This window comes from Lottia gigantea (assembly GCF_000327385.1).
Source record: "Lottia gigantea unplaced genomic scaffold LOTGIsca_70, whole genome shotgun sequence".
In the NCBI taxonomy this organism is placed as follows: Eukaryota; Metazoa; Mollusca; class Gastropoda; family Lottiidae; genus Lottia; species Lottia gigantea.
This window is the reverse complement of record NW_008710371.1, coordinates 574,880-590,988: the sequence shown is the minus strand read 5'-3', so window position 1 is coordinate 590,988 and position 16,109 is coordinate 574,880. Positions and strand designations below refer to the sequence as shown.

The 16,109-nt window shown below is 38.9% G+C and overlaps 2 protein-coding genes across 2 annotated transcripts in view; both read left to right on the top strand.

Annotated features, from left to right (window-relative positions):
* LOTGIDRAFT_235806 (hypothetical protein) overlaps positions 1–9,562 on the top strand; it is a gene marked incomplete at its 5' end in the record, with an annotated part of 17,853 nt that extends 8,291 nt beyond the window's left edge. The window contains 11 exons of the mRNA XM_009065755.1: positions 932–1,069; positions 1,666–1,774; positions 2,368–2,428; positions 3,406–3,475; positions 3,766–3,962; positions 4,898–4,988; positions 5,931–6,003; positions 6,486–6,598; positions 7,142–7,238; positions 7,626–7,762; positions 8,997–9,562. Of these exons, the coding sequence (XP_009064003.1) occupies positions 932–1,069; positions 1,666–1,774; positions 2,368–2,428; positions 3,406–3,475; positions 3,766–3,962; positions 4,898–4,988; positions 5,931–6,003; positions 6,486–6,598; positions 7,142–7,238; positions 7,626–7,762; positions 8,997–9,011 (1,101 nt within the window). The 3' untranslated portion in view covers positions 9,012–9,562. The remainder of the gene's footprint in view (positions 1–931; positions 1,070–1,665; positions 1,775–2,367; positions 2,429–3,405; positions 3,476–3,765; positions 3,963–4,897; positions 4,989–5,930; positions 6,004–6,485; positions 6,599–7,141; positions 7,239–7,625; positions 7,763–8,996) is intronic.
* Positions 9,563–12,300: 2,738 nt separating this feature from the next.
* The window catches only part of LOTGIDRAFT_167875 (hypothetical protein), a gene marked incomplete at both ends in the record, with an annotated part of 7,647 nt that continues 3,838 nt past the window's right edge, over positions 12,301–16,109 (top strand). Inside the window, one exon of the mRNA XM_009065754.1 lies at positions 12,301–12,355. Coding sequence (XP_009064002.1) covers positions 12,301–12,355 — 55 coding nt within the window. The remainder of the gene's footprint in view (positions 12,356–16,109) is intronic.

The following is a 16,109-nucleotide window of genomic DNA, read 5'->3' as shown; positions in this document are numbered from 1 at the left end:
TTGGGAAGTTTGTGAAATGTGGTTACCTGATTTTATGATCAGAAACCAATGCTGTATAATTGATTAAGCACGCACCCCATTGTTAGCCTAGAGAAAAGCTAAAGTCTCCATGTAATGCTCTATATAATACTGATTCTATTCCAGGCTGCAGCTGTAGCTCTATCAGCTCTGATCAATGCTCTATATAATACTGATTCTATTCCAGGCTGCAGCTGTAGCTCTATCAGCTCTGATAAATGCTCTATATAATACCGATTCTATTCCAGGCTGCAGCTGTAGCTCTATCAGCTCTGATCAATGCTCTATATAATACTGATTCTATTCCAGGCTGCAGCTGTAGCTCTATCAGCTCTGATAAATGCTCTATATAATACCGATTCTATTCCAGGCTGTAGCTGTAGCTCTATCAGCTCTGATCAATGCTCTATATAATACTGATTCTATTCCAGGCTGTAGCTGTAGCTCTATCAGCTCTGATCAATGCTCTATATGATACTGATTCTATTCCAGGCTGCAGCTGTAGCTCTATCAGCTCTGATCAATGCTCTATATAATACTGATTCTATTCCAGGCTGCAGCTGTAGCTCTATCAGCTCTGATCAATGCTCTATATGATACTGATTCTATTCCAGGCTGCAGCTGTAGCTCTATCAGCTCTGATCAATGCTCTATATAATACTGATTCTATTCCAGGCTGCAGCTCTATCAGCTCTGATCAATGCTCTATATGATACTGATTCTATTCCAGGCTGCAGCTGTAGCTCTATCAGCTCTGATCAATGCTCTATATGATACTGATTCTATTCCAGGCTGCAGCTGTAGCTCTATCAGCTCTGATCAATGCTCTATATGATACTGATTCTATTCCAGGCTGCAGCTGTAGCTCTATCAGCTCTGATAAATGCTCTATATGACACTGATTCTATTCCAGGCTGCAGCTGTAGCTCTATCAGCTCTGATAAATGCTCTATATGAAACAGACTCAGTTATGGTTGCTAGAAGAGTCTATGCTGCTAATTCTGCACCGAGATTGGGTTGTTTACTTCCAGTTATTAAAACAGATTATGAGGTAGGTTTATTAAAGGGATTGTAAAGAGTTTTTCTAAATTTTTAATGTGTATCAGGGACACTGATAGCATCAATTTCCACCATTCCAATTTTCAATCAGAAGTCTGTGGTTCCTGCAATTCCTCTAAAACTAAGTGTTTGATGATGTCACTAATCACATAAAGCCCTTCACGTTAAATGGCATCAAACACTTAGTTTTAGTGGTATTGCAGGAACCACAGACGTCTGATTGAAAATTAGAATGATGTAAATTGATGCTATCAGTGTCCCTGATACACATAAAAAATTTAGAAAAACCTCTTCACAATCCCTTAAATTAAAAACATGACAAAATTCTTAATTTCATGGGTTATTTTTGTGTCATAGAAGTATATTCTTGTTTTGATCAGTTATTATAGTTTATTGTGGGTATGTTATGTGCTGAAAGGAAACTATGTAGTGATTCATTAAAGGTCACAAACTTTCGCACCGCAACCAAGATTAGAACCCATCATAACCAAGCAAATGATGTCATTTAAAGATTCCAACATTCTAACCAAATCAGCTACAGCCTGTCCTCCTTATTATTAGTTTATCAAAATCTTTCTGTCTCTGCAGTGCTTATATTGGATTGAGCTCCCCTTTATGGAAGATCTGCGACAGTTTACGTTTGGCTCTCTACCAGTCACAGATGATGTACAAACCAATAAAAAATTCAAACCTTCAGGTAAGTGTTAAGAGGTTTTCTAAAATCCAAAAAAAAAATCAATTTGAACCAGTCCAATTCAAAAAGATGGCTGTGGTTCTTGCAATTCTGCATATGCGTCACTGACAGAGAAATGAAATGAAATGAATTTACGTTACTTTCTGAATTGGGCTGATGAAGACAGGCAACGCCATGCAGGGTGCAATGAGGGAAATTTTGCCAGGACAGCGGCATTAGCCTGCTCTTTTTCGATTTCCTACTGTCGAGGGATCTTTAACGTGCACAGTCTGTAGCACACAGGGCCTCGGTTTATTGTCCCATCCAAACGACTAGACGCTTTTTCCATGTCAGCCCCTCTTACCTACATCACTGACAGGGGGAAACCGGGTTGAAAAATCCGAAGGTATTATCTCGACCTATGCCGGGATTGAACCCTGAACCTTTAAGTAAGCGAGCAAGCGTCTAACTCACTGAGCCACCGCGGCTCCCCCATCACTGATAGAGGAAAATCGGGATGAAGTGAGCAAAGGCATAGAGCATAGGTTACAGCATAGGTTACAGCATAGGTTACAGCATAGGTTAAGATAGTAATTTAAGATTATTTTATGTTACAGCTGATCAGTTAAAAGTTATGGATGATTTAATCACCAATATGGATCTCTCCAAGAAAGAGGGGTAGGTTAGCTCAAACTTATTAATATTAGACCCAACTTTCCTTTCGTGTTTTTTTATTAGTTTTTATACGCCCACATTGAAATGTGGACGTATTAACCGTCGCCCCTGTCCATCGATCCATTGGTCCATCGGTCCGTCAAGATCAGGTTCGAATTTGAGCTATTTTCGACCATTAGAAGCAGAGTTATTGCCCTTGTCCCAAAATCTTGAATATGCTATTACTCTCTTAGTTTTCAACCAATTTTGATAAAACTTAAAATGGATGTTTCGTTTTTACCATCCGCATGCCGTGGTGGGCGTAAGTGGCTGTAGTCCACTATCTTCATTTTTGATATAGCCATTTCAGAGTAGGGTCTAAAGACAGCCCTCTTGAACATTCAGCAAATTAACCTTTTGACCTAACTTGATAATTTTTGCTTTAACCAATCAATTTCTAATGGGTCAATTCAGAACAACCAATGAAAAGGCTTGTTTTCTATTTTCACTTTCAGTGGACTTGATAAACTAGTCTATTGCTCCTGAAAATACACCTTTTTATCACGTCACAAACCTCCAACACTGGAGAAGGCGTAAGTTTGATTGGTTAAAGCAAACATTATCAGGTTAGGTCAAAAGGTTAATTTGCTGAATGTTCAAGAGGGCTGTCGTTAGAGCCTACTCTGAAGTGGCTATATCAAAAATAAAGATAGTGAACCACAGCCACATACACCCACCAAAGGTTAATTTGATGAATGTTCAAAAGGACAGTCATTAGACTCTAACTGAAGTGGCTTTATTAGAAGCTATAAAAGCGAAAGTTGGAAAGTAGACTGAGGTTAGCTCTAAGCTATTTCATATTTTTTCCATCTGTGTATTTAATAACGTTTCCTTTCCCCAATAGCTCTCTGTCAAATTACTCAAATTAGTTTGTTGACTTACTTCTGATATATTTCCCCAATTGCTCGCTGTCAAGTATCCACACTTTGTATTTTATATAGAGATGAAGACAGTGCAGAAGTTTTAAAACCAAAGTTAACCTTTAACCCTTATTTTCAACGAACATACCAGGTAGGCTGTAAATACTAAATTAAAAACATGACAAAATTCTTAATTTCATGGGTTATTTTTGTGTTATAGAAGTATATTCTTGTTTTGATCAGTTATTATAGTTTATTGTGGGTATGTTATGTGTTGAAGGGAAACTATGTAGAAGAGATTACTACTTGTTAACAGGTACAGTGAAGAAAATGTACCTTTGACATATAATCGATTATGAAATTATAAATCCCCAGCGACGATAAATCAACTTCACGCTTGGTGAAAAGTCGTGTTTTGAACTGCCATCTTAATTTTTCCAGTGCTTGCTGAGCAAGGCCTTGAAACCAAATGACCCCTTACCGGAGTTATCTCCCTTGATAGCCTCGTATTTTAAACGTCCAGAAGAAGTTGAGTGTAAAATTATGAAGCCATTAGAAGAAATCAAAGATCTATTCAAACTGGAAATCGTGGCCAAGAAAAAGGATGAAAAATCGGGAGATGCAATGTTTAAAGACAAGTATGTATATCACCATCAATACCTTGACATAATTGACACATTCAGAGATATTTCTAAATTTTTCATGTGTATCAGGGACACTGATAGCATCGATTTGCACCATCGCAATTTTCAATCAGACGTCTGTGTTCCATCAGAATCTTCGCAATTAGTGGAATTGCAGGAACCACAGACGTCTGATTGAAAATTGGAATAATGCAAATCGATGCTATCAGTGTCCCTGATACACATAAAAAATTTAGAAAACCTCCCTTCGAACACTTAGTTTCAGTGGAATTGCAGGAACCACAGACGCCTGATTGAAAATTGAAATAAATCAAATTGATGCATATACAAAATTTAGAAAACCAATCTGCACATTACCATATCAATTGAAATTGCAAATACCGTGGTTCACTGAAGCAGTTCTTGATAACAATCAAAACTATACTCTTAGCAAGAATTGTTGCCCATATACTTATGAATATTTATTTCTTGATCCCAGTATGAAACAAACTAGTCACAGTGAAACATGGTAGCAAAATGTAGATATTTACAGAGGAGTCTTGATTTACTTATGAAGTACTGGATACTGTATATTTGTAAATATAGTGCACACTTTTTTTAAACCTAAACTGGTTTTTGTCTTGTCTTGAGCTTCAACGACTGGTACAGACACATGAGGAGACAAAAATCTCCAGTCGGTTTTTTCCACCTTGTCGATAATCACATGAGGATCACGCAATTGAAAGGAAAATGATTCTGATTGGATGATGAAGGTCTGTCTTACAGAAGATAAAACTATCAGAGACAATTATCAAACTTGTTTGATATTATAAATCCTGTCGGAGAGGCGATAATCTTGTCGTGGAAGCACGGGCACACACGAGATTTAACTCGAGATTCGAGTCAGCGAAAAAATCAGCGACCAAGACCACACCTTTTTGATGTTTCAGAGAAGAAGATGGTCCAGCAGCTAAGAAAGTTAAAATTGATGATGATTTCGAAGGTGGTTTAGAAAATATTGGCAGAGCAAAGATTACAGAGGTGAACTCTTTTGATTGGTTGATTCTCATAAAGCAGAGATCCCCAGCATGGGTTTCCCTCTGTCAGTAATGCAGGTCCGAGAGGCTGGCATGATAAAAACTGCTTGTTGTTTGGATAAGACAATAAATCAAGGCCCCACGTGCTTCAAGCTCTTCATGAAGAATTCGTCTGGTTTTAAAACAAGGCTTTTTAATTTTGAGAAAGAGTTGTAGCCCAATTGGTTAGAGTGCTAGATATTTTTCTTGATGTCATTTGCTTGGTATCATCGAATATATTCAATTGGTAGTCATGGGTACTGGCGTGTGAAAGTCAGGTGACCATCTTTCCTCATTATTCTGCTCAACCCAGCTGTAAATTGGTACAGATAATCTAGGAAAGATCAATACCAAGAGATTTGGTCAAGGACCAGCTGGTAGAAAGGATCCTCATTATTCCAGTCAACCCAGCTGTAAATGGGTACAGATTATCTAGTAAAGATCAATACCAAGAGGTTTGGTCAAGGACCAGCTGGTAGAAAGGATCCTTATTATTCCAGTCAACCCAGCTGTAAATGGGTATGGATGATCCAGGAAAGATCAATGCCAAGAGGTTTGATCAAGGACCAGCTGGTAGAAAGGATCCTTATTATTACAGTCAAGCCAGCTGTAAATGGGTACAGATTATCTGGGAAAGATCAATACCAAGAGGTTTGGACAAGGACCAGATGGTAGAAAGGATCCTCATTATTCCAGTCAACCCAGCTGTAAATGGGTACAGATAATCCAGGAAAGATCAATACCAAGTGGTTTGGTCAATGACCAGCTGGTAGACAGGATCCTCATTATTTCAGTCAACCCAGCTGTAAATGGGTACAGATAATCTGGGAAAGATCAATACCAAGAGGTTTGGTCAAGGACCAGCTGGTACAAAGGATCCTCTAAGTTGTTTTTTTCTCTTCTGTAGGTGGGATCAGTGACCCCTGTAGAAGATTTTAAAGCGTTGATTAACTATAGAGATGAAGACTTGTTTGATAAAGGTATGTCCATACAATCTGATTGTGACTTATTCCTGAGGAGGGACTGTAGTTCAGTTGGTTAGAGTTGTTTCTTCTTTATTCCAATCAGTCTTTCAATTGACTCCTCTGTCTATATCAAGTACTTGTTTGCTAGCCGGAATTAGTGACATCATCAAACACTTAGTTTTAATGGAATTGCAGGAACCACAGGAAATATGAGCTATGAAAGGGGCTACAGTTGGAATCGTGAAGTGAACAGTCTGTAGCACACGAACTTCGGTTTATTGTCTAGTCATTCGGATGGGACAATAAACCGAGGCCATGTGTGCTACAGGCTGTGCACGTTAAAGATCCCTCCACAGTTGGAAATCGAAACAGAGCAGGATATACCGCTGTCCTGGCAAAATTTCCCTCATTGCACCCTGCCTGTCTTCATTAGCCCACATGGTACAGAAATGTAGGATGTAAAACTCCATTCATTTCATTTTGTTATTTATTTTAAGCGTGTGAACAAATGGAGAAGACAATAGAAAAGATAGTGATGGACTCGTTTGGTCCTCAGTTTTATGGTAAAGCTAGTGATTGTCTGAAAGCTTACCGAGAAGAGTGTATTAAAGTGAGTGATTATTTCTGGGGTCGCTTGATTGGTCAGTTTCTAATATAGACTTTAAAGAGACAGGTGCGCCATTTTCGGCGGTTGATTTGTGTCTTGAATATATGTAAATAGTCTTCAGAAGTATTAGAAATGTACGGAAATCACATAATTCCTTTAAAAATATCTCAAACTAGGAATTTTAGTCACGATTTCTATAGATGTCTTTTCTATATATCACAGTGTCTCAAGAAAAGATGACTCATCTTTTTAACTTTCAAACGTGGATAATTCTAGACACACATGGAATTGAAGGCTCAAATTTTGACAGTGAGCTATGAACACTATTACTGATTGGCTTAGTTAAAAAATTCCCATTTCTGAGACTAAGGTACGATTTGTAAAAGAAAATGAGGCATCTGTCCCTTTATGTTCAACTTTTGAAATTTTACGTTGATTGATGTTTGAGTTATTGCCCTTGACTAAGTTAGAATATGACAGAATTGGTTGGTTGGTGAACATGAAATTGGCCACATTCACTAACAGAAATTCACATTATCTTTTCAGAATTCGAAACCAGATGTTTATAATAAATTTATTCGACAATTTAAAGAAACGTTGATTAGTAAAGCTAAACGTGATTTCTGGGACCAAATTGTTTTAGGTAAGTGTCCAGGAAACCAAGTGATTGTCATCCATTTTAGTCAGCTGCATGCTGGTTGTCGACAGTTGGTAATCAAAAAGAGTAAGCTATCCTGGCAAAATTTCCCTCATTGTACACTGCTTGGCATTGCCTATCTTCATTAGCCCACATGGTGCAGAAAAGTAGGACGTAAAACTCCATTCATTTCATTTCTATCAGCTGATAGAGTATAAGAAGAGCCATGTGTATCACTTTTCAAAATGAAAATACGAATTGTGGGCAGTTGCTCATGAAGTTAATGTCTGATTTTCAATCTGAAGAGTGATACAGATGTTCAAAATTGAATTCCTTGATCAGGAAGAACAAATATATACACTACTTCATCCTTTGAAACTAATTTAATTGCAGACAAACAGGGGTTAATCTCCAAACTGGAGTGTGAAGGCAGTAAAGTAAGTAAGGAAGAAGCTGATGCTTTACTAGCTGATGATGTGAAGAAGGAGGGATCCCAGAAGATAGAAGAAGCTGATGATGCTGATGATTTGGTAAGATCTTCCCTGCCATATTCTATTTCTTCTTCACTTGGTAGCGGGGTTCTATAGCACAGTTGGTTAGAGAGTCATGCAAATGGCGGCTGTGGGTTCCGATCTCGATCAGCGTGCAAAAGTCCAATGACCTTGAATAAGTCTTCTTCACTCATAATTCCAGTCAACCCAGCTGTAAATGGGTACAGATAATCTGGAAAAGATCAATACCAAGAGGCTTAGTCAAGGACCAGCTGGTAGAAAGGATCCTTAATTGTGAACCTAAGTTGTTATCCTTATGAAATCAATACCAAGAGGTTTGGCCAAGGACCAGCTGGTAGAAAGGATCCTTAATTGTGAACCTAAGTTGTTATCCTTATGAAATCAATACCAAGAGGTTTGGCTAAGGACCAGCTGGTAGATAAGATCCTTAACTGTGAACCTAAGTTGTTATCCTTGTAAAATATAGTTGTTTCTTTCTGTCTTTCTGACACTGGCTGTCTGTTGCTTGCTTGGTATTGTTCAAAAGTTCAAGCTATAAGGAACTGCGTCTAATACCTTGACTGCAATAGCCACCTTTCTTGTATCAAGGCATTTTGTAAATTCAACAATTTGATTGGATTGTACGTTAGCGAATACAGCCAATCAGAGTCCAGAGAGAAATTCTGTAAACAATAATCCATAAAGTTTACAGTCTTTCTATCAAGGGCACTGATTGGCTGTATTCGCTTGCATACTATCCAATCAAATCGCTGCATTCTGTGATACAAGTAAGGTGATTATTGCAGTCAAGATATAAGACAATGTACTTGATAGCTTGACAGGAGCCGTGGTGGCTAACCTGAAGGTCCAGGTTTCAATCCTGGCATAGGTCGAGATAATACCTTGGGATTTTTCAACCCGGTTTCATCCTGTCAGTGATGCAGGTACGAGGGCCTGACATGGAAAAAGTGTCTAGTTGTTCGGATGGGACAATAAACCGAGGCCCTGTGTGCTACAGGCTGTGTACGTTAAAGATCCCTCGACAGTTGGAAATAGGCTATTGCCGTTGTCCTGGCAAAATTTCCCTCATTGTACACTGCATGGCATTGCCAGTCTTCAATAGCTCACATTTTGCAGAAAAGTAGGATGTAAAACTCCATTCATTTCATTATAGTTGGACATTGTGAAGATGATACAGGTATTAAAATCAGATATCTGGCATCTCTATAGAAATCGTAAATGACTTAGAAAAAATTTTGGTTTTTTTTTTCAGCTGGATATGATGTGATGTAAAAATGGTGCTGGAATCGAATCATCATTTTTAAAAGGCAGCATAATAAAAAACAATTTTTATTATCATTTTACCAACCTAGCTCTTTGTGAACTTGTTGGTTGATTCAACTTAGAAGGATTATGTGTGATCATTTAATGCAGAACTGGTGAAAATTTAAAGACTTTTCAACTCCTGTGAACCACCTTCACTGTCAAGCTATTACAAACTTCTTCTTATACCTTGACTGCAATAGTCAACTCTTTTGTATCACAGAATGCAGTGCTTTGATTGGATTGTAATGTAAGTGTTTGATGATGTCACCAATCGCGAAGGGCCTTATGTGATAAAGGATATTTTACGATTAGTGACGTCATCAAACACTTAGTTTCAGTGGAATTGCAGGAACCACAGACATCTGATTGAAAATTAGAATGGTTCAAATGCTATCAGTTGCACATAAATTTTTTAGAAAACCTCTCTCATTTCATTTCATTTTCCATGGATACAGAATTGACAATATTTGTGTGTATCTAAATGTGAAATACAGTACATCGTTAACTACTTTATTTAGCTGTTTTAACTCTAATGTGGGTGTATATCACCCCTATTCATCTCAGTCAGTCATATTGCCCCAAGTTAAATTGGTCACAGTAATATAGTCCTGTGGTCTGGCCTTATAAAATTAAAGAAGAGGTGTCCTTCAACACCCTCAACAGGCCTTTCGTAGCCTACAGGGGGAGAGGGGTTGAAATGGATTACTACCCTGTGCCACCTTCACCCCGAACATGCAAGTCTGGCTATGGGTCGGAGCCTCAAATAGTTTTGTCAGACTACAGTTAACTAGCTGTAAAGAGTAAGGTGGGAATGGTTAAAGGGAGACAACTGTTGTTAATATGGCTTCAGACAGACTACAATTAACTGGATGTGAACACTGAAAGGAAGTAAGCGAAATTGGTTAAAGGGACATAACTACTATTAATATTGCTTCAGACAGACTACAGTTAACTAGTCGGAAGTGAAATAACGCAAATAGTTTATATTTCACACATTTACGGCAATTCAAAGGTCTCTAAGATTGACTGGGTGTGTCCGAAGCATTATTTGTTGTGGACAAACGCCCATCCTTTGTACATAAAGACTCGGCATTTTAGACTCTCAATTGAACGACCGTTAGATCCGAGAGACTGGTTATCAGCGTCTCCTCTGGTTAGGTCAACTGGTGAACACTTTGCACGTGCTTTTCACTGTAGCTCAGTCGGTTAAACTGTAGTTCACCTGGATATAGTAATGGACTTGGGTTCGAATCCCGGGAGGAGAATTTTTTTTTTTAAATTCCACGCCGCTTTGAGATCATGTTTTAATCAATAAAAAACCCAAACCACAAACATGGCCGACAATCTATTAAAAAAATATGATTCACTTTGGAAGGGAACGGGATGATGGGCGAAATTGAATATGGACGTTCAATGAACTCTAAATATCATTATTACTAACATTCTGCTAATGATCAGGGTGGCCGAGTGGTTTTAGTGTTCGACCTCTAATGGGCTTTGTATAGACAGAATTGTTGGTAATGTATGCGTGGAGGTGCGGGTTCAATCCCCGCTAAAATCCTCTCGTATTTTTTTTTTTTTTTTTTGCGCTTGTGTTTTGATTATAAGAAAGGGCTGGGAGATTTACGCACCTGTTATTGACTATGAAGCCCCTCAAAGAGATGAAAATAATATCACCGTAATTAACCAAACAGAAGCCATTGAGCTTTATCGAGTCTTCTGTGGTACATGCCGACATATGTGATTGACGGGTCGTGCTATAAGTCAATTGGACAGTTTTTCTGGAGGCGGGACTATGACGTCACTTGTCACATTCTCTCGTGTGAATACTTAAACAAACACGCTAACGCACAAGCTGTCTGACTAAGTATTTGGAATGCTGCCAAGAATGTTGTAAGGAGAATTCACATCAAATGATGAATATTAACAGTGTCCTAATAACCCGCACGTGCATTTCATGCTGTGGTACGATAAATACAGCGAGTTTAAGGTGAAATATCATTCTACTTGGAAATCATGTAGGAATTTACTTGTGCTTTGACGGAAATTCTTTTTTTTTACATTAAACACAGATTTTCCAACGTTATTTTTTTGGGATATTGAAAGACTAAAAAAAAGCAAAACGCGTTAATTGTATGATATTATTTTCGGAGGTTTTTTATGTTTTATTTAATTTTTTTTGGTTCGCGCGATTGTTTTTTTTAGCATGATTATAATTATAACAGAATATATTTTTAAGTGTGTGCGTGTGCAATGATTAATTTGCAGAATATTTTAAATTTAACTTACCTTGTTACCTTTTTCGGCTTCTTGTGGGCTCGAACCCGCAGCGCAATATTCTTTGATGAACGAACACGTTAACCGATTGAGCCATCGCACTTGGCTGAAGGTTTGTGAAGATTTTAAGTCTATATGGAAAGTAAAGCCGATATAACGCTAAGAATTACAGGGTACCATGTCTGTGTTAACTAAAAAGTAGGTCGTACGTGCATCTCACCATAGCTTAATTAGTTAGATTGATGGACGCCTTTTATATGATATAACGGTTGTGGGTTCGATTCCCGCTAAAAGATTTTTTTTTTAATATTTAGAAAAACCAAGCTCACTCAGGTTGGGTCAAGTTGTAAGTTAGAAGCACGTGCATGTCACAGTGGCTCAGTCGACTCGACAGCCGGTCTACAAACTGATATTAAGGTCGAGGGTTCGAATCCCAGGACGAGAATATTTTTATTGAATATTTAATAAAGATTAGAACTACATGGCCAAATAAAACTGTCATTTGTTCGTCGCTGTGGCTCAGTGGATAGAGAGGCCGGCCGCGAAGTCCAGGATCCCGGGTTCGAATCCCGGTGAGAGCAAACCTGTATATTTTTGTATTAACTTTACTCTCTGCTACTAGAGCTATATAGATAAATTAGAGGAACTATCTCGTCGTCTCCGTAGCACAGTGGATAAAGTATCCAGTCCATGAAACCTAAGGCACGGGTTCGATTCTCGACTGGGGCAAGTGTAAATATAAAATTTTGACAATTTCACAAAAAAGTTTACATATATAAAGGCTAATTTCTCGAAGTTTGTTGTGTCCGCCGTAGCCCTGTGGTTAGAGCAGCAGCCTGAGACCATGACGAACCTGGATCGAATCTCGTTGAGGCCAACGATAAAAAAAATATTTTGATCTTCTTAAATCTTCAAAATCATTTAAAAGAGCTTAAATTTCGTGGTTTGGTAACGGGTCTCTATGGCCTAGATGGATGGATGGTGGACTTGGGCTAGAACTCTGTTTCGACGGCGAGGGTTCGAGCCCAGGTAAATCTCCAGAGGCTTTTAGTCACTGTCTCATGTTCTCTCTCTCTCATTCTAATATGAGAGACCTGAGTTCTCTAGAGGTAAGATGTCAGTTGACACGTTGGGCCTGCCGCAGGCAAGACACTACCAATAGATAGAACGAGGGGCAAAGCAGAAGAACGAGAGACAAGGAGGGGAGCCGAGGGGCAAACAGGTGCCCGGGACCCTCCAAGATTCTAAAAGGAGAGTGGAAGATACTTACTATTTTACTACTATACTAGGCTGTGACTTTGAACTTTAAATATTACTTACGAACACCTGTTTAAATCCCACCTATTTTGGCCGTGGTCGTAGAGTTGTTCATCCCTCCCTACATTTTTCTATCATTCAAACGACCCGGGTTCGATTCTCACTCAAACCCAACTTTCGGTTTTAAAGTATTTTTTACGTCCAAAGCAGATTCTAGTGGTTTTGAGTGCCCACTATGGAAAATCTTTCACAACTAGATTTCCCCGTGGGGTTCGAACCCACCTAAGTTTCTAGAGGATGTTAGTCCATACTATGGATGCCGTTATTACAACCGTGTTCTCCCGACGCTCTACCACTGAGCCATCCAGTCGAACACAAATTTTGAATTTTTATCCATTATAACTGTAACCTTAAGTTTTAAATAGTGTAAAATTAGACCTACTTCATCGTCCAGCATTATAACGAAGCAATGCTCATCAAGAGATTCGAACCCACGTTTTATCCTTGCCAGACTGACGCTCTACCACTCAGCCATCCGGTCTGACGATTTAAGCGGAATATTTACCCTATATAACTGTAACCCCTAGGTTTTAAATAATATAAAAATACACTGGGAGTTTTGTCATCGTGGGAATCGAACCCTCGTCCTCTCGCTCGTCGGACCAGCGCTCTATCCACCGGAGCTATCCAGTCTTGACACTTCAAGATATTATTTTACATACCTAACTATTGCCCATGAGGGAAATACGACGAGAAAAATACAGACGGCCTCTACCGGGGATCGAACCCTCGACCATCGCATCGTAAAAGCATATACGCCACCGCTCTGACCACTCGCCCACCACGTCGAGATACATGCGATGCGTTTAACAAGGGCCCAAACCTGGACTATTACCATTCTGTTGCTTTGGAAAGAGGTCGGAATAACGAGTTTATCTTGAGATTCAGACCTCTTTCCAAAGAGAACAGAATTTTTCCAACCGAAAATCGACCTAATTTTAATTTTGTGATGGGCTGGTGATCGTCTTGAACCACCAGAAGATGTAGTTTTATAAATAAAAATTCCTTTCAATTCAATTCTCACCCTGGGATTCGAACCCACGACCAAAATACAGATAGAGAGAACAACAGTCTAACCGACTGAGCTATCGCAAAAAGCACATGCAATGTGTTCACCAGTTGACCTAACCCGAGGAGACGCTGTTATCCAGTCTTTTAGAACTACCAGTCCACTTTTTATAACCTCTTCATCTATACAATAAATCCATATAACCTGTAATTCGACTGGCAGCTTTCAGTCAAGTGCGATGGCTCAATCGGTTAAAGAGTTCGTCCGCCATCGCTGTCCAGCTATACGAGTTCGAGACCACAAGGTATGAAGAAAAATTGAAGGTAAGAGTATATCATTAATCATATTGTATTTGTATATAATTCTATACACTATGCACGCACACATCTTCAACATACACCATAAAAACAAATGCCCATGAAAAATACTACAAACATAAAAAAGATATCCCCACCCTCTTGTTACAACCATCAATCAAATTATTAACCACGCCCACTTAATGACTAATATGACTCCTGAACAAAGGCCGAATTTTCTAAGTTCAAGTAATTTCTTTTTCAAAATTAACAAACTAGATGCAATACATAAGAAGAAATAGAAAAATTAACAATAAAATGTGAAAATATGATTTGTTTGTAGTATTCCGCGCTATAACTAAGTTAACTGTGGTCTCACTGAAGTAAAATTAAATGTAGTTGTTTCCCCTTGACCAGTAACTACTCTTATCCTATAAATAACCTTTTTAAGGCATTAATACTTTCATCAACATACATAGCACTGCAAGCAACTTATGTTATCCAGTTTTTTTTTAAAACTACATGCGACACTTTCGAAGAAATAGGGGAAAAAAGTGAAAATATGATTTATATGAAGTATTCCGCGCTATAACTAGTTAACTGTGGTCTGACTGAAGTAATACTACACGTAGTTATTTCCCTTTGACCACTACTTTTTTTTTTAGGGAAATGTAGCCAAAACAGTAGTATCCTGCGATGGGTGGAAACTTGGCAACAAACAGGGCGCAAAATAAGGAGAAGACTTGTTAACACTGGTGTGTCAAATAGGGGGAAAACTTGCTATAACAACAGTGTCTAATATGGCTCACAATATAGGGGAAATCTTAACCAAGCAACAGCGTCACATTTCGAATGCAATAGGAGAAATCTTGCCAATTGTCAAAACTTTGCCGAAGTGGCAAAAACCTGTCATAGTGTCAGAATCTTGTCTTGCCAGAAACCTGCCAGAGTGTCGGCAAGTTTTAGACCAGAAGTTAACTTACCATAGTGTCATGAAACTTACCTTAGTGTCAGAAACTTACCTTAGTGTCATGAACTTACCAGAGTGTCAGAAACTTACCTTAGTGTCATGAACTTACCAGAGTGTCAGCAACTTACCAGAGTGTCAGAAACTTACCTTAGTGTCATGAACTTACCAGAGTGTCAGCAACTTACCAGAGTGTCAGAAACTTACCAGAGTGTCAGAAACTTACCAGAATGTCAGCAACTTACCAAAGTGTCATCAACTTACCAGAGTGTCATCAACTTACCAGAGTGTCAGCAACTTACCAGAGTGTCATCAACTTACCAGAGTGTCACAAACTTACCTTAGTGTCAGCAACTTACCAGAGTGTCAGCAACTTACCAGAGTGTCAGCAACTTACCAGAGTGTCACAAACTTACCAGAGTGTCAGCAACTTACCAGAGTGTCACAAACTTACCAGAGTGTCAGCAACTTACCAGAGTGTCAGCAACTTACCAGAGTGTCAGCAACTTACCAGAGTGTCAGCAACTTACCAGAGTGTCACAAACTTGTCATAGTGTCATCAACTTGTCATAGTGTCATCAACTTACCATAGTGTCATCAACTTACCAGAGTGTCAGCAACTTGCCAGAGTGTCAGCAACTTGCCATAGTGTCAGAAACTTACCAGAGTGTCAGCAACTTACCAGAGTGTCAGAAACTTACCAGAGTGTCAGCAACTTACCATTGTGTCAAAAACTTACCAGAGTGTCAGCACCTTGCCAGAGTAACAGCAAGTTTTAGACCAGAAGTTATGGTGGTGACGTGTACCAGGGGCACGATTTCTAAATCCCACTCCCTAGAATAATATTACGATAATATCCCACTTAAAGGGATTATACCACTTATATTATTCAATAATCTGACATGATAGCAGGACCGATTGGTTTAAGAAGTATGATCCTTTAAACCCTTTAATAGGATTTGTGGATTTTCTCTCTCTCGCTGTAGTCTTTTTGTTTCCTTTCGTTTTTTTAGAATGAAAACCCCAAGTAAGGTTCACCTACAATTTAATTTAATCATTTCGAAAGGTAGGGTGACTAAATTAGCCCCTACACTTCAGGAAACCCCAGGGCATGTATGAGGCCCGTGTATCCTAGTTTTGAATCAAAAGGACCCCCCTCCCCCCCCACCCCTCCCCTTNNCCCCTTCCGAGAAT